The sequence below is a fragment of the Pituophis catenifer genome, unplaced genomic scaffold (assembly GCF_029215685.1).
Source record: "Pituophis catenifer annectens isolate HBS135680 unplaced genomic scaffold, rPitCat1.0.hap2 SCAF_4, whole genome shotgun sequence".
Taxonomy (NCBI): domain Eukaryota; kingdom Metazoa; phylum Chordata; class Lepidosauria; order Squamata; family Colubridae; genus Pituophis; species Pituophis catenifer.
In genome coordinates this window covers 26,064,243-26,089,730 of record NW_027256884.1, presented here as the reverse complement: position 1 = coordinate 26,089,730, position 25,488 = coordinate 26,064,243, and the positions used below count along the sequence as shown (strand labels likewise).

The following is a 25,488-nucleotide window of genomic DNA, read 5'->3' as shown; positions in this document are numbered from 1 at the left end:
GGAAAAGTAAAAAGTTGAGGTTCAATGCAGTGGTGAAATCTAAAATTTGTTACTACCGGTTCTGTGGGTGCGGCTTGGGGGAGGATAATGTGACTGGGTGGGCGTGGCCAACTTTTTTTTTTTTTACTTTTAAACCATTTTTTCTACCACCTCTTCAGCCAAAGAGGTTGTAAAAAAATGCTTTTAAAAGCCTCTGACGATCCCAGCTGAGTCGCCTGATCAGCAGAGGCTTTTTTTCTTTTAAAAGCCTCTGACGATCTCAGCTGAATTGTCTGATCAGCAGAGGCTTTGTTTTCTTTTAAAAGCCTCTGATGATCGGGCAACTCAGCTGGTATCGTTGGAGGCTTTTAAAAGCATTTTTTAACAACCTCTTCGGCTGAAGAGGTTGTAGAAAAAATGCTTTTAAAAATAAATAAAAAAAGTCTCTGATGATCGCGTGGCTCAGCTGGGCATGGGGGGGGGAGGGATTTTTGCTACTGGTTCTCCAAACCACCCACCTCCATCGCTACCGGATCGGATGATCTGGTCCAAACCGGGAATATTTCACCCCTGGTTCAATGTTAATGCTCTATTCTACTGCAACAGAGAAAGTCGGAAGTAACCCTTTTTTTTTCTTTTCTCCCTCCCCACCTCACTTTTCTTTCTCCTTTTCCTCCCTACTGTGACCTATTATTTGCTTTCATATTTTTGTATTTTATTCGATTTTATTCTATAATCTAATAAAAAATATTTTTTAAAAAACAAAGGGTTGTGAATGATTGTCCATCTATAGATTGGAGTTTTATCATACCCCCAAATCATTTTAAAAGGTGTAGTTAAATATCCATTCTATATGAACAAGCGGCAATGTTTCTACACATCTCTCAAGAGGATTCACAATAATTAGGCCTTCTGATAAAATTAAGCTTCTTCTTCTTCTTTTTTTTTGGCCAAGAGGGGGAAAAAAGCATGGCAAAATATCATATACAAACATGATGCAAATTTCTGAAGACTGGCGGAGAGGTTTCAGAAGGGGGTAATGACGTCTTCCAATAGAGAGCAGGGACAAAGAGCTCCCCCCAATACAACTTCACCATGTCAAGATTTGATCAGAAAGGTGAGATAAAAATTGAATAAATTAATGAATTAAATGAGTGAAGGATTCCTGCAAATGCTACTTCTGGAAGGGATACAGAGATGGTATTCAGCAGGTTCTGACCAGTTCTGGAGAACCAGTAGCGGAAATTTTGAGTAGTTCAGAAAACCGGTAAATATCACCTCTGACTGGCCCTGCACCCATCGATTCTCTGCCTCCCGAGTCCCAGCTGATCGGGAGAAAATGGGGATTTTGCAGTAACCTTCCCCTGCCACGTCCACCAAGCCACGTCCACAGAACTGATAGTAAAAAAATTTCAATCCCACCACTGAAAGGATACACTATGAAATGTGAAGTGTTGATATGGACTCAACTTCCCTCCTTCCAGCTCTCATAGATCTATCAACACCCAACCCTGATGCCGGCACAGGTATTTCAACCCTACTGAGGCCATATTGGTTCCTCAACAGAAGAGTAAAAAATTGTCTTCCCCACTTTTTTTCTGGTGTCAGAGTAAGACCACAGGGTTTAGTACCCAGTGGATTACCTTTTATTTCAATCTGCATTTCATTCAATTTAGGATTAATCTTGTACTGCTGCAAGATGCTCAGCCGACAACTGAAACGCTATGTGCGCCTAGTAAAATAAAATAAAGAAAAATAAAAGAGATAAAATAAAATAATAAAGTAGGGCAAAACACGGGAGTGTGTGGCATGATTAGAAGTTTCACGTGATACGCTGAGAAATGATGACTTTGTTTAATTGAAGCCCAACGTATTTAATTAGAGCTGCCCCAGATAGGAGCAATCTTGGTTAATTAATCCTGAAAGCTATAAACCTGGATGGATTTAGATGAACAAAACAGCAATTCAGAAGGGAAAAACATTATTTTCACTGTTCTTATGCATACATGAGCTTTAGCAAGTAAGAAGAATTCCCTAGAAATGAGAAAACAGAAAATGTTCCCATGGAGAGTTTGGCTGTCATTCACTGACTTGTAAATGGTTTGCATTCAATATAATTATATACAGCCTAACTGGTAACTTCTTTTAAATTAAAAAAATAATTTAAAATCAATGGAAAATGGCTGACCTGGTTCTAATTGTTACTGAGCCAATTAGTATGCAGATTTGCTCATGAGATATGATTTATAACACAGGAAGCTTTGTTTGAACCAAGGAATTATTGTCAAATAAACATTTTAAATTAATTTAAACCACATTTGAAGAGTTGAACTCAATCTACACTATAGCTCCTACTGATTTTAGAAGGATTTCCTAGCAATATTTAATAAATATATATTTTAATCACTATGTTTAAACATTCTAATTTATAGTGTGATTGGTCTGGGCTACAGTGATGTGGAATTAGTAAATAAACTGTAGTTTATTCTGAGGTGATAAAGTAGTGGTTGAAGCCATGGTTTATTATATGTTCAAATAGGCCCACGGGGACCTCTTTTTTCGCATCAGAAGTCCTCCTGATCTAAGTGATTTTTAAAAAAGTTAGTTTTAATTAAAAAAAGGAAATAATGTGCTAGAATGCAAAACCTTAGACTCTAACATATTTATTTACAATAATGGTTTGCATCCTATAAGGTAAAGGTTCCCCTCAAATATCTGTGCTAGTCGTTCGGACTCTAGAGGGCAGTGCTCATCTCTGTTTCAAAGCCAAAGAGCCAGTGCTGTCTGAAGATGTCTCCATGGTCATGTTGCCGGCCAAAGGCGCATGGAACGCTGTTAACTTCACACCAAAGGTGATCCCTATTTTTCTACTTGCATTTTTTACATGCTTCCGAACTGCTAGGTTGGCAGAAGCTGGGACAGGTAATGGGAGCTCACCCTATTATGCAGCACTAGGGATTTGAACCGCTGAACTGCCGACCTTTCGATCGACAAGCTCAGTGTCTTAGCCACTGAGCCACTGCTCTCCATAGATACTTCTAAAATATAACGATATGTTAAATTAGGATTGCAGATAATGTACTGACTGAGGTGAAAACAATGGTGGAGAAATACCATTATGACTTTTTCTAAAAGTTTGTCCTGTAATCAGCCACATTCATCATGACTGCCATTTTATGAGCAGGAAAGCCCCCAAAGCAGGGGCGAAATGCTCCCGATCCGGTAGCGATGGCGGTGGGTGGTTCGGAGAACCGGTAGCAAAAATCTCTGCGCCCCCCCCATGCCCAGCTGAGCCACATGATCATCAGAGGCTTTTTTTTTTACTTTTAAAAGCATTTTTTCTATAACCTCTTCGGCCGAAAAAAATGCTTTTAAAAGTTAAAAAAAAAAGCCTCTGATGATCGCGCGGCTCAGCTGGGATCATCAGAGGCTTTTAAAAGCATTTTTTTTCCTGCAATCTCTTCGGCTGAGGAGGTTGTAGAAAAAATGCTTTGACGATCCCAGCTGAGTTGCCTGATTGTCAGAGACTTTTTAAAGCATTTTTTTCTACAACCTCTTCGGCTGAGGAGGTTGTAGAAAAAATGCTTTTAAAAGAAAAAAAAAAGTTGGCCATGCCCACCCAGTCACATTAACCCCCCACACACACCAAGCCATGCCCACAGAACTGGTAGTAACAAATTTTACATTTCACCACTGCCCCAAAGGGAACTTCTGTGAGAGGATTACTTCTATTTTGTGAGAGGAATCACAACATACTTTTATTGCACCCTATTTCCTTACACCCAATGTACTTTTTACCCATCCATCCAAGCAGTTAACAAATACAGAGAGCTCCCGCAAAAACTAAAACTTAAACAAAAAGGAGAAGGAGGAAGAGAAATTGGCTGTAAGATTCAGATTTGCTCAGGCTGTCTGAACAAAGATGGATTTTGTCTTACTCAGTAGGCTACGGTTGACATGAAGCATAACTAGCACAGCAAGTGTGTCACAAAAATAGCTTGGAAGTGATTGTCAGGCAGGCTGATTGGTACTCTCACTGTCTTGCACTTTTGTATCAGTGCTTTTAATGTTCCAGTGTTATGTCTAGCTTAAACCACTTGTGAAGAGAGGCTATAAAGGAATAAGGTACATGTAATATTTTTTATTGTTCAAAGAAATATACATAAATTGGTATGTTAATGGATTATTTTCAAACAGGATTTCTTTTAAATAGCAAGGTACTCTTTTAAATTGCCTCCCGAATTGCCCCCCGAGATGTGGAGGATTCCCGACTTACGTACCTTCCGCCAGGCCCTCAAGACACTTTTATTTCAACAAGCTGGGCTGGCCTAATTTTAATTTTTTAATCGTTAATTCTTAATTTAAATGTCTAAATTGGGTACTTTTATTTTAATTATATATGGGCCAGACTATTTAATATTTTTTAAACTGCTTTTAAATTTTATATTTGTGTGTTTTATGCTGGCTGTACACCGCCCTGAGTCCCTTTGGGAGAAGGGCTGTATATAAATTAATTAATTAATTAAATAAATAAATAAATAAATAAATAAATAAATAAATAAATAAAATACTAATAGTATTCATTGGTCCAAGTATATTTTACATGCTATTTAAAAATTAATGAGATTTTACATAAATTTAGACAAGCACAAGAAACCTTCTAAAATCAGCATTTGTGAGTACACCATCTCCCTATATAAAAAGAAGCTGCACTAATCTTGCCCCTTTATCTGTTGTGCGTCAGCACAACACAAGACAAGAATGACTACACACACACTACACACACACAATAGAAGTATAGAAGGAATTAATAGTTCTGCTGAGAATTAATACTGGAAACAGCGTGAATGCCCTCCTGTAGTAGAAGATTCCCTTCAATTTTTCCCCTTCTATTCAAAAGTTAAAATTGGCTACAGAAAATCTAAACAACAATAGCAAAACAAAAAACAAAACAGAACAAAATCAACCAGTAATTTTGGTTTTTATTTTTTTAAAAATAATAGTTTGTAGAATTCTCCAATTCCCTCAAGATTCAAGAAGGTGTCAGAGTTCAAGAACAGAAGACACACTTTTTGAATGTACAAGGCAGAAAACAAGACTGGTCACTAATCATTCATCAGTTTTATTTCAATGATTCTTAGCAAATTCATGCCAAAGTCACTATGCTCATTTGATAAAAGAAATCAAGAAGGTTTGCACCTGGGAAGTGTCAAATATCTCATGTTCTGCCTTGTCCTTCTAAACATAACTGGTGTGTTTCCCATCCTTCTCTTCCCTCGCTCCTCCATATTTTTCCTCATCCAAACCTTAGCTGGCCAGCTGTCTTTATCTTTACATCCTGATCTCATAACTTCAAATAATATCATACACAATCTAACCAGTGTGTTTATGTATCGCCATGTGGAATCAGCAGGTTTTCAATATTCATCACTGCTTTAAGTGTTATAAGTTATTTGACAGACTTGAACACTGAGCACTATTTAACAAAATGAAATTAAATGGTGAAAAAAAGTAAAGGCAAGGAAAATCAAATGCACAGGTATAGTATAGTCCAGTGTTGGTGAACCTTTTCGGCACCGAGTGCCAAAATGTGAGCACGTGCGCACGGGGGAGCACTGGAAATTGGAAGAGCAGCTCCCCGGCACGCACGTGCAGGAGCACCGGAAACCGGAGGAACAGTTCCCTGGTGCATATGTGAGCGCTGGAAAGCTGACCTTCCGGTTTCTGGCGCACACATGTGTGCCAGTCACCTGGTCTTCTGGTTTCAAAGACCAGCTTGTTGGCGCACATGTGCACGCCAGAAACCAGAAGCTCAGCTGATCTTCACGCATGCGTGCCAGAAACCAGAACACCAGGTGACCAGCGCATATGCACATGACAGAAACCGGAAGGTCAGATTCTATTCTATTCTATTCTATTCTATTCTATTCTATTCTATTCTATTCTATTCTATTCTATTCTATTCTATTCTATTCCATTCCATTCCATTCCATTCCATTCCATTCCATTCCATTCCATTATTTAGGATATGATGAGAACATGACAGAAGAGAAGTGAACATATACACACAGTTCACATAATTATATAGAAAACGTCTACAGGGATATGGCAGTGGCCTCATAACTGCATGTCCAATTCAGCTATCCAGGCAATTGACTCTGGCATTGCTTCATGCAGATCTTCTAGGAAACCACAGAAGGGTTGTCCTGGGCAATCTTGCATAATATGTTAATTGCTTGCATATCAGTACCACAGTTGCAACAAGGGGAATCTGATACAGGGCAGAGGCACTTCTTTTAGTATCACACCTAATTCTGTTCAATTTTGTCCAGACAGAGCAAGGCAGGTCAAAATCAGGTGGTTTGGTAAGGGGATCATTAATGGTCAGGCCATAAGACAGTACCATGGACCATTTGTCTGTCCAAGTAGTCTCAGGGTTAAACTGGGAAGATGGTAAGTGAATATCTGTTTTCCAAGATGGCTTAAGGCAGTGTTTCTCAACCTTGGAAGCTTGAAGATGGGTGGACTTCAACTCCCAGAATCCCCCAGCCAGCATTGCTGGCTGGGGGATTCTGGGAGTTGAAGTCCACCCATCTTCAAGCTACCAAGGTTGAGAAACACTGCCTTAAGGCATTTCAATCTTGTGATGAGCTGTGCATTATCCTGGTAAATAGGGAGAGGCTTATTATTCAGCATCCTTGACCATAGTTGAATGAGAGCTTGTGGTCTTCTAATGTGCGGTGGTATGATATTGCTAAGTACTGGTAACCAGTGCACAGGAGTGGGATGCAATGTGTCAGAGATGATACACATTGTCTGGCGGAATTGGACATTGACCATTTGGATGTGGGGGCCGTTAAACCACACACTGGCACAACATTCAGCTGTGAAATAAACCAAAGCCAAGGCTGTTGCTCAAAGAGTATCAGCATCAGCGTTACCGTTTTGTAGAGAATTCAGACCCCTCTGCACTTCTTCTGGTGTAAATGGGAATGAGTGTAAAGCATGTGGTGGAAGACATTGTATTACAGAAAATATTAAAAGGATATTTCAAACTATAGTACAGTTTGGTTTATAATTCTTAAGGATTTAGCTCAGGGCTGTCAAACTTGTAGCCTGCGGGCCGGATGCGTCACATGCTGGCCATGCCCATGCCCGGTTTAGTGAAGGGGGGAAAAATTCCCGATATGTCACGTGATGCCACCGTGATGACATGAATTTGACACCCCTGGTTTAGCTCAAAGGAAAAAATAGATCTACTTTAAAATGTTGCCACCTATGCTTATATTCTATATCTATATCTATGCCTATAATCTATAATCTATATAATCTATAATTTATATAATCTATAACCTATATTTCTGTTGTTTCAGTCTGTTAATCAGGATGGGCGAGAGGACTACATCTTTCACAATCCTCACTACCAACTGTTCTGTCCCCGTTCCACACACGCACCCCCACAGACGGCCCAGAGTTAATAAGCCACACGACAAAGTCTTTGAAGATAAAGCTGGCAGCAACCCAGTGGCTAGCTGCCAATTCAGACTTTACTCACACAAAACAAAGATTAGACTGCAAGCATTCCGATAAAGCAGGCAAAGTTTCAGCAATACAAGGATTAGTCCAAATGCAGTCCGACAAGGCAGGCAGAAGTCCAGTAACGCAGAGAACATGGATTATTTCTAGTTTTTGCTCGTCACAAACTGAACCGGCCACCACACCCACATTTATACCCTGTGGGGTGTGGTCCAGTGACTCAGCTAATCTCTGGCATGCCTTCCCCTCTGCTGCGCATGCTTCTCCCTGCGCCGCTGTCGAGGATCCAGCCAGCACTTATCTTCTTCATCGCTGTCCACCTGTGGCTGCGGGGACGTGCTTGGCTCTGGGCCTATCTCTTGGCCTTCGGTGTCCTCCGGAGGCATTGCCAGAGAGGAGGGTCCTGGAGAGGGAGGCTTTGCCAACTCCTCTCCCTCACTCTCAGAGTCTGCATCTGTTGATAGCCCAGGCTCAGGCAACGGAGCCACAACACCAACAAAATACCTCTCCCTCATAAAATTACCCTAAAAGTAATCAGGAATAGTGTCAGCATTCCAGAAACCCTACGACTCCCAGTAAAGACACGGAAACAGGCATTTCCCAAAGTTCTCTTTACTAGCAATAGGTAAACTGGCACTGGTAAACTGGAAGCCATATTAAACCGGAAACGTCAATGCTGCCAAATAGTTTGATTACTGTATAAGGGTAGTCCTAGACTTACGACAGTTATGGAGCCTGCCCATTACTGTCAGAAGTCGAGGTCTATGTTACATGAACTCTGTCATTAATGACCTTCCCATCTCTGCTTTGCCTAATCCAGGGGTGTCAAACTCAAGGCCCGCGAGCTGGATCAGGCCCGCAGGGTGCTTAAATCTGGCCCACGGGGGCAGCCTGGAAAGAGCAAAGGACCAGCCTGCGGAGCCTCTGGCAGCCAAAACAGGGTGCAGGGGGGCTGTACGCGGCCCCCCACATTCTGTTTTGGCTGGCTTGGTGCTGCAGGAGGTGTCCGTCCCATCTTTCCCCCCGGCTGGCCCGCGGAGAATTACAATGCTGATCCAGCTCTTAAAGAAATCCAGTTTGACACCCCTAGCCTAATGCATTCATTAAATGAATGCATAGGTCGTTAAGAAGAGCATGGGGTGACTCAGGAGTGGAGGAGACCATAGGAGGCCTAGTGTACCCACATTGGGTGTCCCAAGGTCTCTTCCCACCCTCTGAGATATCCCATGCTCTGCTTTCTGCCCCTTGGGTTCCCCACAGCCCTATAGGCCTCCTACTTATCCCATCCCGGTAACAATCGCACTTACCTTTCAAAGATATCCAGAGTTAATGAAGTTGGAGTAGAGAAGGCTGCTCCATTGCTGCGTCATGTGACACTATCAAGGAGGAGAAACCCTGCTAGTTTTGTTTTCCTTGCTGTGCTTTACTTCCCTAGGGCTATTGTAAAGCTAGCATTGCTGGTGCTAGGGGGATCAAAGCATAACAAGGAAAGCAAAGCCTACAGGATTTCTTCTCAATTGTAACATGTGGTCAACAACATCCCAACAAGGAAACTTCCCTATTTCCTAAGCTCTAGATATCTTCAAAAGGTAAGTAAGTGAACGACGGACTGGGGTGGGGAGGAATGTGTGGAACCTGGTAGGGTGGCAAAGTATGCCCAGTGCTTAGGGGTCTGGTGGGGCAGAACCAGTGGTGGGTTCCTCCCGGTTCAGCCGAGCCGGTAGTGGTGACGATATGACATCACTGAACCGGTTATCTTTGTTCGGGAGCTGGGCCCCCCTGCCCCTCCGCAGCCCCCCGCAGCCCCACCCCACGCTATTCTTACCTTTTATTTGCCCCCACCCCCAATCTATTGCTGCCTCCCAAGTCCCAGCTGATCGGCTAGAAGGAAAAAAACTGTTTAAACTCTTGCCGCGGGGCTTCAAAGGGCTGCCCTACAGCTGATCAATGTTAAAAGGCAGTGTGGCGGTAGACTGGTGCCTCCGAAAATGAATGAGTAGACCAGGGCCTCCAAAAACAAATGAGTAGACTGGTGCCTCCAAAAACGAATGAGTAGACCGGTGCCTCCAAAAACAAATGAGTAGACCGGTGCCTCCAAAAACAAATGAGTAGACTGGTACAGCTCTGCAAGCAGTTAAAAGCCTGTTAGACAAGTACCTCTGCTAAATCCTAAAGAATTGTCACATGACCATCAAGCCACACCCACAAAATAAGCCACACCCACAGAACCGATAGTAAAAAAATTTAGAACCCACCCCTGGCCAGAACGGGGAGTAAATAGGTGGATGGGTGTACTGTAGTATCTCCGCAGTCAGTTAAAAGGGCGAATGACTGTGGGGGTGCTGCAGGGATTGTAACTTTGAAATGGGGTTGTCTGTAGCTTGGGTGTGTGTGTGTTGTAACTTTGAATGGTTGTTAAATGGCCTGTTATACTTTGAGGACTAGCTGTACATACGAACATAATTATGCACATCACATGGAGATGTGTGTAATTCCAAGCACCAATATAGTACAAGCTATCTGCATTCTAACAAATTGGCTAATGTTCCTTATCTGCTGTAAAGAAAAATGAAAGTCATATTAAAAGGACTGTGAATCAGAAAAAACAACAACAGACTCCCTAAACTAAACTAGGTCATAAATTGATTAGAAAGGCTCACAAAACACATATTTTTTCGCAAAGTTCATAAAAGGAACAATATGAGCTACTGAATAAAGGCACTTCTATGGAGTACACTGAGTTTTTGCAACTGGCACAACTGTGTAAAATTCAGGCATTTTACACCTACAACATAGAGTCTCATGCTGTTATAACTCCAGTAATCAGCAAAAATGTTCTAATCCATTGCAGAGATGTGGGATTAGTAAAACAAGAGAAGACAAAAGGAATGGGAAAAGCATGTGCTGAAATAATTAATAGGAAAGAAGGGGCAGGAAAATAAGATCTGTAGGCTAAGCATGTTGTTTGACTAAGATCAAAATCATATTTGCTGTGAAAGACATCACACCATGAGGCTGTCAATCATTCTGAAATTACCATTCAAGCTTTTGATCGGAATAACCCCAAATTCCCTTGCAGCTAAATACAAAGCCACCTCCACATCAAACTAATTAGATGATTCGGCTAGGGATTTTTGAAATAGTCAAGCCAGGGACTATAAGCAGCCAGCTGAGAGCAAATAGAATAAATTAGTGTAAATAGACATTGTCCTTCAAAGGCAGGCAGTAAGACAATAATGTTCTACAGCTGTCCTAAGTTTTATTCTGTTAGCACGTTCTGTGAATGATGCCAAAGGTACTAGCAGGGTTAAGTTTGCCAACATTGGATGGGCAATTCATTCTGAAATTTATTTCTATGACCCCAAAAATGGGGGACCCGGTTCCCTGTCCAGTGCAGATAACTGAGTAAGAGATCCATTGCATTTGGAATTAGAGACGATTACAGAGTTTTGTTCTAAGGAAGTAATAATAAGGAATACTAACTTGAACGTAACTGGGAATCAGTTATAAGAAGGCATTCTACTTCCTTCCATAGGACAGGACAGGATTCTTTATTGGCCAAGTGTGATTGACACACAAGGAATTTAATTTTGGTGCATACCCGCTCAGTGTATATGCAAAACAACAAAGTAATAATAATCATAACACAGATAATAGTCATAATAATGATACCAGTATCAATACAGAAGGTAGTGGAACAGATGAGAAGATTAAAAGTGATATAGCCATACTACCAATACATGGGTAATATACTTAGACATAAAATAGAACTGTGGAAATTAAGTATTCAGCAGAGTAATGGCACAAGGAAAAAAAAACTTGGTGTCTAGTTATTTTGGCATGCAGTGCCCTATAGCGGCATCCTAAGGGGAGGAGCTGAAACAGTTTATGTCCAGGATGTGAGGAGTCTGCAGATATTTTCTCAGCCCTCTTTCTGATCTGTGCAGTATACAGATCCTCAATGGAAGGTAGGCTGGTTGCAGTAGGTTTTTTTTTTTCTGCAGACCTAACTATTTGTAGCTGTCTGTACAGCTGACAAGTCTGTATCTGTCTTGTTTGGTCGCTGTATCAAACCAGACAGATATAGAAGAACAAATCACAGCCTCAATAATTCTTCTGTAGAACTGCATCAGCAATTCCTTGGTCAGTCTGAACTGTCTTGAGCTGACGCAGGAAAAATATTCTTTGTGGTGCCTTTTAATGATGCTTCTAATGTTAGGTATTCATTTCAAATCCTGGGAGATTATAGAACTCAAAAACTTGAAGGACTCTACTGTTGATGCTGTGTTGTCTAATACAGTAAAGGTTGGTAGAATAGAAGGGCTCCTCCTAAAGTCCACTTTCATCTCTACACCGGGCCATGGTATGCCAGCAACCGGGCCATGCAAACAAGCAAAGCCCCATTAGTGGGATGCAGGCAGCATGCAAAATCACGCCCCCTTTGGTCCATGGAAAAACCTTTCTCCATGGGACCAGTCCCCAGTGCCCAAAAGGTTGGAAACCACTATATCAGTGATGGCTAACCTTTTTGCTGTCGCGTGCCAAAAACGGGGGGAATGCAGGGGGGGTCACGCACGTGTGTGCCCACACCCATAATTCAATGCGTCCTGCCCCCCCCCCATGCATGCGCACGCAACCCTCCCTGTGCTTCCCCCATTTTTGGCACGCGATGGCATGGTAGGCCTGTTTTTCGCCCTCCCCAGGTTCAGAGGCATTCTAGGAGCCTGAGGAGGGCGAAAATGGCCTTCCCCACCCTCCTGGAGGCCTCTGGAGGCCGGAAACTGCCCAATTCCCAACTTCTGGTGGGCCCGAAAATCAGCTGGCGTGCCCACCGATATGGCTCTGCATGCCACCTGTGGCACACGTGCCATAGGTTTGCCATCATAGCACTATATTAATGTCTCTCCTACAAAAAAAAAATAACCTTCTGAAAGATCCAATTGGCTTCATCCATAAAATTCAATACACATCAGGAAAAAGGTATAGAATGCCAATTGCAGTGAGGGGTCCTTGGTGCTCCCTGAGCTTGCTTGTTTTCTTGCATATGTTTCATTACCCAGAATAGGTAACATCATCAGTGCTAATAAGGTGCACAGTTTGCTGTCAGTTTATATATAGTGGTTTGCCTGTCAGTGTTGGTCTGATGTTAACCTTGGAGTTAATCTACCGGTATGTTGATCTGGGTGCTGATTGCTGATGGAGAGATGCTTGGGTCTTTTTGTTCCTTTTTGGGACTGGGTGATAGTCTATAGATGTTGTTAGTGTCTGTGTGTCTATTGATGGCTGATTTGTCCTTCATAACATCCTAAGCAAACCAAAAGACCCAACAACCCCAGAAGAAAAAAACGGGAGTCATTTACAGCACACAATGTAAGGACTGCAACAACCACTATGTAGGAGAAACAGGCAGAAGACTGGCAGAACGCATCCAAAACACCAACTAGCTAGTCAGAAGACACAACGAAAATTCTTTAATTTCACAGATTTAATCATAGTTTCAATTGGGAAAATGTGACCATCCTAGACCAAGCTAAGTCCAAAAATGCCAGGGAATTTCTAGGTTGTTTAGGCACCAACTCTTGACCATGCCACTTTCACCCCCAGCCACCTGCCTCAGACGATTTACAGCCAGCTTTCCTCCTCCGCTGGCCCTCTCCTGCCATTCTCCATGGCCAATGGGCCCCTGGCCCTCCACCCCGTCCCTTTGTCCCTGCCCATTCGCCCAGACATCGTTTAATCTGGGCCTTTGGCTGCATGGGACAAATAGCTCCAAGCCAATCAGATGATTGGCAGCAGCAATGGCATTGGGGGAAGTGACTGAGGGGGCTGGGGTGGGGGCCTAGCATGCAATATGATCGGTGGCAGGCTGGGGAAGAGAGCAAGAAATGCAGTGGGGCGCAGCTGCTGGCGTTGCGGGGGGAAAGGGTGACGGTGCACGGTTGCTGGCGTTGCGGGAGGGGAAGGGTGATGATGTGAAGCTGCTGGCATTGCGGGGAGGGGAAAGGTGATGGAACTGGTGAGGGTGCAGCCAAACTGCCTGTTTGGTGTCAGGCTGGCAGGATCAGGTGCAGGAAGGGGGGCAGCAGTCAAACTGCCTATTGGGCATCAGGTCAGAGTCCAGGCACAGAGGCAACAGTGTGGGGGGTGGTCAAAATGGAAATTCGCACCTGATCCTGCAACACCAGCAGCTGCATGCCATCACCCTTCCCCCTGCAATGCTACCAGATGCGTGCTGTCACTGTTCATGCCCCCGCAACGCCAGCTGTGCACCACCACAGCTCTTGCTCTTTTCCCCAGCCTGCCACCGATCATACTGCATGCTGCCCCCCCAACCCACTCACTCACACACACCCCAGCACCATCGCTGCCACCCACCACCCGATTGGCTCGGGGCTATTTGTCCCATGCAGCCAAAGGTCCGGGTCAAACAGTGTTTGGGCGAATGAACAGCAATGAAAGGCCAGAGTCGGAGGGCCAGGGGCCTATTGGCCGTGGAGAACATTCCATTCTATTTCTAGAAGCCTGGCACCAGGGTGGATAAAAATCAATGATTTTTTTTAAAAAATCAAAAAAATCAGATTTTTTAAATTTAAATTGGATTTTTTTTTATTTAAATCAGATTTTTTTGATTTTTATCGAATTCATTTTAATAAAAAACTTTTGGGGTAAAAATCTATCATAAGATAGTTTTCTATTTAAGATACATAAATAATTTAGTTTATTCAGCATGAAATGGAGCTTAGTTATGTAGCATGAGGCTGTATATTCTGCAACACTGGGACTATCGGTGAGTCAACAGTGGGTCAAAGGAGTAGCAGAGATGACAGTTGCTCTTTAAAAATTATGATTTAAATCGAGTTGATTTAAATCAAGCCTTTTTACTAGTGATTTAAATTGTGATTTAATTCAACTCGATTTAAATCAAATCCACCCTGCCTGGCATGCTGACAAATCAGCTATCAATGGACAGATCGACACTAACTACAACTTGTTACTTGCAAAGAATTATATTTTTATATTATTTAAACTGTTCCCTTTCAATATCTTTCAAACAGAAAGACAACCATTAAGAAAGGCACAGCTGAGTTCTAAAATGGTACTGACTGCACAATCGACTTTTAGAGCACAAGTTTTGGAGGACCTACAAAATTTTCCACTTAGAATTTCAGGGTTCAAGGAAGGTTACTCCTTAAGTCTAATTCAGGGGTGAGAACATGTGACCCTCCAGATGTTGGAGAACTACAATAGCCATGATGCCTGGACATCACAACAGGACAACACTTTTATTTTCCCGTTGGCAAAACAAGCTTCTCAGTCCTGCGCTCGGAGACACTGGAATAGCAATCAGAAAGATTAATCTTGCAGCAGACAAGAGATTGTGGTGGAGCATAGGGTTAAACTTTAAGTCTTGTGGACTTCAACTCCCAGAGCTTTGCTGGCTGAGGAACTCTGGGACTTGAAGTCCACAAGTCTTAAAGTTGCCAAGGTTGGAGACCCCTGGGTTAGAGAAATCTACTGCAGAAAGTGGCTCCAGTAGTGACAGATGGCTGGAACTGCCTCCATTGATATGCACCCAGGTGAGCTGAAATAATCTTTTGGGGGTCCAAGAAGAAGTGATAGTTGGTACAGAGGCTGTAACAGAGGAGGCTGATGTCAGAAGGCAAGGACTATATAAAGAAGGGTTGTGTATGAGTCAGGGGTATCTGTTACAGGACCTCCTGAGTGGCTGAAAAGGTTTGTTCTGTCTGGTGATCAGGAGGGTAGATGTAGAAAGGTTGAGTAAAATATACAAAAGAGGGTGAGAGTTAACAGAGTGAAAAGAATGACATTAGTAATGGGTTGACAGAAATATAGTGGAAGACTAAGGTCAGGAGTTAGACCACAGTAGGGGAACCATACTGGAATTTTGCAGCCAATATCTTGTTCTGCCCTCTGGAACTCAAATTCAAGAACCAGGGAGCCACATCACTGGAATTTTTGGGCTCTGGCTGATACTACTGAACTCCAGGTCTGTCTGTAATAATGTAAAGCCAACCTCATTCACAACTTAATCATAGACAGTAGCATCCTAGCGTGTATTCCTGAGTCTTGGTGGACAAAGGCAGCAGTGGTGGGGGGAGTGACTTGCAGAGATCAGTCCAAACAGGTTTCCTGTAGTGACTAAGATATGAGACCAAGGAAGGTGGTTGATATCTCCTTGGGAGATAAAGCAACTGAAGAGATACCTAAACAGGGTGGATTTGATTTAAATCGAGTTGATTTAAATCACAATTTAAATCATGATTTAAATCACTAGTAAAAAGGCTTGATTTAAATCAACTCGATTTAAATCATAATTTTTAAAGAGCAACTGTCATCTCTGCTACTCCTTTGACCCACTGTTGACTCACCGATAGTCCCAGTGTTGCAGAATATACAGCCTCATGCTACATAACTAAGCTCCATTTCATGCTGAATAAACTAAATTATTTATGTATCTTAAATAGAAAACTATCTTACGATAGATTTTTACCCCAAAAGTTTTTTATTAAAATAAATTCGATAAAAATCAAAAAAGTCCGATTTAAATCAAAGAAATCTGATTTTTTTGATTTTTTTAAAAAAAATCATTGATTTTTATCCACCCTGTGCCTAAAGCAAAGCTAGTAGCATTGTAAAAAAAATACAATTCAAAGAAAAAAACTAATACAAATTAAAAAGAATGAAAGACTGAAAATAAAAAATAAAATGTGCAGTAAAGAAAAAATAGTAAGAAAAACTAATACAATAAACAAAAAGAAATATATAAAGAAATGATTTCTCCCTTTATCACAACAAATATAAACAATACCAGTAACTTATTGTCTTCTGTTAAAAATACAATGAATGATCTCTTCTTCCCACATCCAATCCATCAAATATAAACATATCCTTAACTCTCATCATTTTAGTCCTGATAGTCCAATAACAATGTATCTATTGTAATCAAACAAACCAATTTTACATTCCTTCTTTTTTTTTTTACTTCTAATAACTTTGAACTTCGCAGGATTCTCTTCAAATTATGTCCTAGAACTTGATTTCTTTTCTTTTCTTTTTTTCCCCCTATGCCCCGTCTGATAAAATACTTCAAATATTTAAGGTTCCATCTGGTTCCCTCAAATGCTCAACCTTCAAAGTCTCATCCGAATGCAGGGGTGGGCAATTAATTTTTTGAAGGGGCCACATGAGAAACTGGGACTTTTGTGGAGGACTGCTGCTGATGCTGCCTCCCACCGCCCCCCTCCCCCACTGCTGCGCCAATGCCTTGCCTTCCGCCACTGCCACCCCATTCCTACTACAGATGTTCCGCTCCCACCAATGCCCACCATTGATACTGCCAATGCTGAAATCCGGATTGGGACCACCGTAGGCGAGAATGGCCCATGAACCATAAAATGCCCATGTCTGTCCTAATGTGTGTTTTTAAGAGAATTCAAAATAAAAGCATTTTCCCATGGGAAGGATTCTTATTCAAAAACCTTACTTCAAATCTATCTGGACCCTTGGTCCATTTGTAATCACTCTTTTGCTTCTCATTCAAAAAAGAAAATTACCGTAAGTCCTTCAACTTTAAAACTTCCTTTGCTAAGGATTATAATTCATACCTTTCTCTTTCTTCTCTATTGCCAATATTCCAAATTATCTGCACAATAGAATGTTAATAACTTTAATTAATACTGTACAAATATAACTGTACTTAATGTAATGTATTAAGGTTTTAATAAAGTAATACAAAGGGAGAAAAATATCACTCCGAGAGCTAAGTGGATAAGGATGATAGCAGATGATATTCAATTATTTATATCTACCCCAGGGAGTCTGGGGTGGAAACCTTCCCTGGAGTACTTGGATGGGGAGAAGGATGCTCAGTCTCATCTGTAGCAAGACAGAATGGTTGATAATTCAGAAATGTACAATTTTGGAGAGAGTTAGTCTTAACTGGATTTGTTAAATTATTATATTGATATTATATTATGATTACTATTTGTTTTGGACTGTTGATTTTTATAGTGTATATTCCAAATTAGAGTTCTTTATACCTGGTAAAAAGTTACATAAATATGTAAGTACATAACTAATTGATATGCTTAATAAATCAGTAATACAAACAGCATACAGCTACTGTATATTATGCCTTTACAAGTTTACAGGGTGTTTTTTTTAACAGGCACAGAAAAAGACCTTATATTTCTGCAAACCAAAGTTTGACCAAACTGTATTTTTCTGCAACCATTTATAGGCATGCCTTCTTTTATTTATTAAATATCACCCTCTTTTTCTTAAATGGAAAGAAATAGAAAAGAAACAATGCTGCAGTTGAACCAACCATGTTGGCATCTTTAAGCAAATAAGCCAGTGGGAGGAAAAGTATGTTCTTATTCTGAAAGAATTTGTTTTTAACAGATGGTTAAACTGAATAATCTTCCCATGGGAATAGCAAAGGAAAAGAGAATATTTCCAGGTTGTGAAGTGTTTAGGACACTTTATTCCTTAATATGTAGCTACTTATGGCCAGATTTAATGCTATTTTAAGCTTGCTTCATCTTTTTTTCCTCCCAGTCTCTGCAATGATTTCATATAGTCTTTGATATCTTGGCCTTCCTTATTACCTATGTAGCTGGGGAAAATAAGCATTAAGGAAGCAGCAAGCTTTGGAAAAGGAATCTCCGGAGAGGCCACTTTTGCAAGTGGAATTAGAATAAGACAGAGAGGAAAGGGGAGGGGAAATAGAAATAGACTCAACTGGAAGAACTGTCGGGCCTCTTAGTCAGAACAGAACTGCCAACACTAGCTATAGGAACAGAAGCTGTCCAAGTTTATTAACTCTCTTACCAGTTAGTCTTTGCTATGTGATTCCTGGAATCCACAGAGGATTCAAGTGTCTGCACAGACTCCTATAAAAATGGGATGCATTTATTTGTTTGTTTTTTTCTTGCAAAGGAAGAGTATTCATGGGATTGCCCCTCTTGCCTGCCCTGACTTTCCCATTTTTATCCTCAGGCAGCCTCAGGCAGCTTGCCTGAATCTGAAAATGCAATACAGATGTTGAAAACATAAAGGCCTGTGTGTTTGCCAGGGTTTTCCTGTAAAACAAAACAGAATTCTATTGCTCTACCCTTCCCTTTCCCATAATTTTCTATTATGTCTGCATTTAGACCAGGTTGTCTGTTTTTCTATAGCCAAATGAAGTTCTCCCACCCAATCAGACCAACTTTCAAATAAGGTCCGAGTTCTTATTGCCCTAGGGATTGCAGGATAGCCCAGGAACCAGTAAGTCCTAATGTTAATGCACATATTAAAGTCCTTGATCGATGAAGGACTAAGTACCAACCGTATCATTCTATAGCAGGGTGTCCTATAGTTTCCTCCAACACCCTGAATTTATGAAACTGCAATCTGACTGCAGAATGGATGGTTTTTTGGTGGCACAGTTGTGTTGATTCTTCCTCCCTTCAATATAAGGGTGGAAATGGGAAGAAATCTATAGGAGGCAAATGAAAATGACTTTTCAGCTATAAGCCCATCCCCAAGACTCCAATAACCTGAAAAATGAATGCTGAAATCTTGCCATTTTACTATCAAATGTCAATGGGTGATTTTACTAATGGAGGAGAGGGTGGGAGTTAACAGTAGAAATGGGAATGCTTTGTTCCCCAGAGATTATACGCACAGTTAAAAATATATTCCCCTCCATTAAATGGTCTCACCCCAATCATCTCACTTCCTTCTCATGACTGGCTTCTTCAACTATCCCAGGTCTGAGAGATCCAGGTCTAGGTTTAAGAAACTTTTAATCTCTGGTTTATTAGGTCCAGGCTCTTTATGCCCTAAAATTCAAAATGTTCATGTGAGCTACATTACAGAGACATTAGTCTCTGCAAGTTTTCCTTGCTTCCTTTGAAAATAACCCACAATCATTTCTTTTGACTTCTCATTCATTTAATTTTTTGCATTTCACCTTGTATACCAAATTGCAATCCTTCCCCCTCCTCCCCCATGGCACCTTCTGGAGATGTTGGGCTGCAATTCCAATCATGAACCATCCTGGCTAGGGCCAACTGTGACAGTGCTGGATCCTTTTCCTTTGAAAACAAATCCCTTAGCTGAATTCTGACTATGTTTTAGCCGGTTTATTTAGGATGGGAAAGAAAAGATCAGTGCTGAAAAAAAATCTTACATAGCTAACAAGTGGGAGGAAGAGCTGTGAGTGAAAACAAGAAGCATTTTCAAGTGAAAGGGAAATAAGAAATTCATTTTGCACATGGGAGAAAAGAAGCTATCCATTTTAACCCTGAACACCCTTAAAAAATACACTTTGGAGACACCCACTCTAAGAATGCTCTGGAGGTTCAATATAAAAGAAGAAGATATATACTTATTTATGCATGTAATGTAAAGGTGTTGCTGAACTATTTTCAATGGTAGTCCAAGGACAAACTCAAATGGATCTCCTTAAAAATAAAAGTGTTGAGTTTATATATAAGCTTTTACTCTTTTTAGTTGCACAATAAATTTTGTGAAAGGCTTGGTTTATTTTTATTATAAATGTTAAATGCCCATCAATAAGTTAAGTGGGCCTCTTCATTTCTTTTATATTGCAGGGAAGAACTTGGCAATGCAAAGGGCTCAAATAGCCAAGCCTTTTTTCCATAGTTTTAGTATGTTACGGGTTAAAATGAGTTGTTTGTCCCCAGAGATGAAGCTCCTACCTATAAAAGCTCTTATTTATCTCCAGTTTATTCTATTTTTTTAAAAAAAATATTGACTCACAACTACTGTATTTCAGTAAGTTACAGTTATAAAACATATACGTTCTCTTCTCCCATGTATGTTTTTATATGAAAGATATAATAAGAAAAATAGCAAATAGTAGAAAAAGAAACAAAAACACTATCCTCTGACTGGATAATTTTTAATTGCAACATAGTTCTTTTCCACAATGGTAACAGTATTCATAATGAAAACATAAGGAAACATAAATAAAGGCCCAGCTTCACATTTTCCTTTCATCTGTAAGTGGTGGGAAACTCCTTCAGGAAGCCAAAATATTACATCTCTGACTGTTGAAAGTTACTGTCATAAAGTGATCTGATTTGAGATCCACAAAAGCATGTTGATGTTTATAACAAGAAGAAATATCCAGATACTTGGATATTTATCCCATCGCCCTTTTGTGCTAATGTATAGCTATATCCAGTTTTATCTGAAAGCTGAATTATTGCTGGGGATTCCAAAGGGTACATAGCTAAAGGCTTCAACATGCATCCTACTTTATGGGAAACCACAACCGAGCAATAGATTTAGATGCACATTAACATTTACATCACTTGTCTCCCTAGAAGCCTACTTCTGCATTCAGATTCATTGTGATGGGATAAGAATAAGTTATGCCTAATATATAGCTGTGTAACCTTGATTAAGCCAACTGACATAGTTACAGTATGTTATACTTTTTGGTACAGCTGAGAACCTATGACAGCAATTGTGTTAAAAATCCAATGCATCAAGCTCTAAATCAATAATGTTTCGTGACAGCAGCAAGAGCAAAAAGAAAAAGAAAGTCATGTTAAAAAAAATGAGGTTACACAACTTTATGGTTGGTTCAAAACATACTCCAAATACTAAGCAATGAATTCATTTGACTGAATTGCAATGAATTCATTAAACAGGATAATCACAATCACAATGCATTTTCGTACCACTCACAACTTATGGAATTCCACCCCAAGAGGACTAGAAGTATTGTCTCGCTGAGGAAAAAAAATAAGGCTGAAATCTACATGATTTACATAGGTTAGAGTATCAACCTTTTACTGATGCAAAATTTGGGGTATCTTACAGATTTTCTTTATCTGAGGCACACAGACCTTTGATAAGGAAAAAATAGTGTTTATCCATGTTAAAGTCTAACAAGGCTTCTATAATTTTCACAGCAGTATTTAAAACTTTTCAAGGCTTATATTGATTCCAAAGTCATCAGCTATAATCAACTACGCTGATGTATCTTTACAATTACAGATAATGCAAAATAGCATCTGAAGACATCTGTTATGGAGATCTTCCAGATTCTGGTGCAGTCCCAACTCTGGTACAACATAAACACACCCCATCCCACCTGCCCTATCAAATGACAAGTAGGGCATTTACAATCTATATTTTGTACCACTGCCATTTTATCCTTAACAGGGAAATCCATTTCAGCTCAGGAAATGCCATCTCAAAAACTGTAATATATCATTACTTTGTGATTCAAGAGATGGTCTCTGCTGTCACCGGTGGGGCTTTTTAACTTGCCCCTAGCTCAGGGCTACCATTGTACATGGTACATCACACATGGTAGTGTGATGAAGAAGTTGGAACGCAAAATTGCTGGTTTGTCAGCATATAAAATCCCGAGAGTTTCTAAGAAAGGATGTCTGCTGCCATGCTGGCTGTAAACCTTTTAAAAGTTTCAGTGCATTTATTTGTTTTGTTTTTTTTAAAATAACTGACCTCCTCATTGCATAACTTCCTTTCAAGCTACTGGTGTGTGTGTGTGTGTGTGTGTGTGTGTGTTTAAAACAGACATGGACATTTGTTCACAAAAAGCTGACTGGAACAGAATAGAGTGGAATATCACCAATTTCTTTTCAATGTAGGAACAACACAAAAGAAAGTTTGTTCAGGGACAGAGTCAGCAGAACTTGAGGTAGAGGAACAAGGCACCCAATTTGGGGCCTATAGAGAATTACAGCAGGAAAGCACGGACTGCTGGACGATTATGCTCAGCTATTGGTCACAAAGTAGATAAAGCACAAAAAAAAAATGCCATCTTGATATTCAAGATCTGCAAACAGCCCGTGCTAAATGTGAGTTTTGGATTCGGTGAGGAAGAATTGGGAGATCAAAAGCCTGGCCGTTTGCAAGACCACAGTTGATGCTCATAAACCCGTTCACACACATACAGGCTCCTTCATGTAAAAAAAAAAAAAAAAAATAAGGCTAAACAATGTAATGAAAGAAATGTCTTTTGAGAAGAAGCAAAAAAAGTAAACATAATAAGATGGTCCCGAAGGCTAATTTTACAAACAATGAGTATTATGTGTAATAGACATCTTCAGAAGAGCAACATAACATGATTTGGAGAGTTCATTTAGAGCACAGCAAAGTTTACTTCAGTTAATGGGTCCAGTATCTGAGTATAAAAGATATGTAGGTCTTTTTTTTTTTTTTTTGGTTTCTGTTAAAAAAACAAATTAAAAATGACTTACCTTGACTATGCCACGGATGTGCATTTTTGCTATCATCTCTGCCGTGTAGAGAAACATCAGCAACGTATCAAGAGCAAATGTCACATACTGAAGGGGAGGATAATGCTCAAAAGTCTTTGGGGTATTCATGCACACCGAAATGACACTGATAATGGCACAGATGCGGAGTAAAGAATGCACCCACTGAGGAATACAAAACAGCAATAAAGTTTTTATCAACCCGTACAACTATACTTTTCAATGTTGTTTCATGTCTAACAGTTTAAAATAACATTTTGAATGCAAAAAAAAAAATATGTTTAGATATTTAAGGCTAAAAACATCTACTATTATAACATATGCTGTAAGGGGAATTAAAATAGTTACTCTTGCTCATTTTGTGCCTCTAACACTTTTTTTTTTTTTTTTTGGTTTGTGTATTTTGCTAAGTCCATTTACATAAAGGGTACCATGTAGATGAGACAGTTTCCCCTTTCCCTCTGCATAAAATTTAGAATAATTTGCATTGCAGTGGTTTAGGACAATCAGCATTTCATTCCATTTTTCATTTGTTTAAAGTCTTGAAATTGCTGCCTGCTTGCCCAGCCTCATGGCTCTCAGTCCAGGCAGGAAATTTTGGGTCCTCCAATAAAAATACAAATGTTTGGGGTTTTTGTTTTGTTTTTTTTTTATTGCAAAAGTTTTTTTTTAAAAAAACCATTTAATTGTATTATTCTGTTTTTTGAACAATCGTATTATTTGATTTTCTTTTTAAAACAACCCTTTCAAATATGGTGTGTGGCTACAATAATCCATGTTTCTTGTTGGTTTCTATATTCTTACTAGTGAATTTCATAGTGAGCTTGTATTCTTGTTTTTTCCCTTTTAACAGAATATGACATTTCCGTTTTAACAGAAAGCTTTAGTACTCCTCAGAACTCAGAATTTTTTTCAGATTAATTTTTAAATTTAACAGAATACTTTTGTCCTGTTAGACTGGATTTATGCAAAGTATAAAAAAAGGAAAGGAACTGAAAAAAAATAAAAAATAAATAGTAAATAGTAAAATTGAATTGGCCACTGAAGGGATGTGGATAGGATGGTTTATTCATACCAGAAATGAAGGAAAAGTTCAAAAAGCAATTCATGAAGGCCTTATTTAGAGCTGTGCAAAGACAAGGTTTAAAGTGGCCCTTTCAATCCCTAATTCTTCTTCTTCAATTCTATTTATATATTAATTTCCCTAGATAAACAGCAGTTCTAAGAGAAGAAACTGATATCATTTATCATCTATGTATGTTTGTATATATACATAAGATTCTGTAAGATAATATATACATACATACATACACAGTATGTATGTATACATATATGCGTGTATGTGTGTGTATATGTATATGTATATGTGTATATGTACATACATATATACACATACACATATATATACATATACATACATACATACATACATACCCTGTTTCCTGAAAATAAGATATCCCCTGATAATAAGCCCAATCGGGCTTTTGAGTGCATGTGCTAAAATAACCCGCCCCCCCAAAAATAATCCCTCCCCAAAAATATTTAAATGCATGGGCAGTCTATCCACGCCATTTCCTCTGGTTAGGGTTAGGGAGACAGAGCTGGACATCAAGTAAGACAGCAAGAGGAGCCCTGTCTTGCTCCACGCACCCCAAAATAAGACCTCCCCGGAAATAAGGCCAAGCGCTTATTTCGGGGTTCAAAAAAGTATAAGACAGGGTCTTATTTTCGGGGAAACACAGTACACACATATATACACACACATGGTATATACACGGTATATATATGGTGTGTGCGTATATATATATATGTGTGTGTGTGTGTGTGTGTGTGTGTGTGTTTGTATGTTTGTACTTCATTTAGTCATCATTTACTATTGATTCATTCTGTCATATTATGGATTAGAAACTCTTATTTAGCTGTTCCCAATAACAAAGTATGTTTTCAAAATCCACTGAATTCAAATAACAGACATGTAAGCACATACTTTTGTTTACCCATGAGAGAAATTTAAGTACATAATTTCCATTGATTGTAGCAACATCAATGGAACTTAACAACGCTTAATTACAGCTTAATCATACAAAGGTAAGAAAGTTAAGGTAGTATATCATACTTACTGGTTTGTTAATCCACAAGATATCCGCATTGTCTGATAAGGATTCATCAGGACCAAAATCTGTTACAGGCTGGGCTTCTACCCTAGAACTCTGTTTCCTTTTCAGCATACTGAAATTAGCTTTGTTTATATAAAACTGTGAAATGTCCTAAAAAAAGGAAAGGAGGGAAAAATCATGCTGCAATCTGCTTGAGAAGATTGAAGTTTATGACATTTGTCCAGATCCCTGACGTATAAATTATGGAAATAAACACAGAAACAAGGCCATTACAGATTTGACTTTACTAGATTAGGCAGGTAATTAGGCAGGTACATTGCAGCCAATTTATTTTACATTATCCCGGTCTTTTTTTTCTTCATTTAGTCATCATTTAGTACTGATTCATTCTGTCATATTATGGAATAGAAACTCATTTCGTTTTTCGCACTGACAAAAAAAAAAATAGGTAGGAATAATTTGTTACCAGAAGTTTGCATGTCACTCCTTTTAAGAGATCTAAATTCCTAGTTTACAAATCCTAGATTACTTGGGAAGAAACAAAGAATACCTTGAGCCTAAGTATG

At 39.7% G+C, this 25,488-nt stretch overlaps 1 protein-coding gene across 3 annotated transcripts in view; it reads right to left on the bottom strand.

Moving 5' to 3' along the window:
- Window positions 1-25,033, bottom strand: part of NALCN (sodium leak channel, non-selective) — a 213,356-nt gene extending 188,323 nt beyond the window's left edge. For all 3 annotated transcript variants that reach the window (XM_070942958.1, XM_070942959.1, XM_070942960.1), the window contains exons 1-2: window positions 24,926-25,033; window positions 22,788-22,970 (exon numbers count right to left, since the gene is read on the bottom strand). In XM_070942958.1, the coding sequence (XP_070799059.1) occupies window positions 22,788-22,970; window positions 24,926-25,033 (291 nt within the window). The remainder of the gene's footprint in view (window positions 1-22,787; window positions 22,971-24,925) is intronic.
- Window positions 25,034-25,488: the final 455 nt, after the last annotated feature.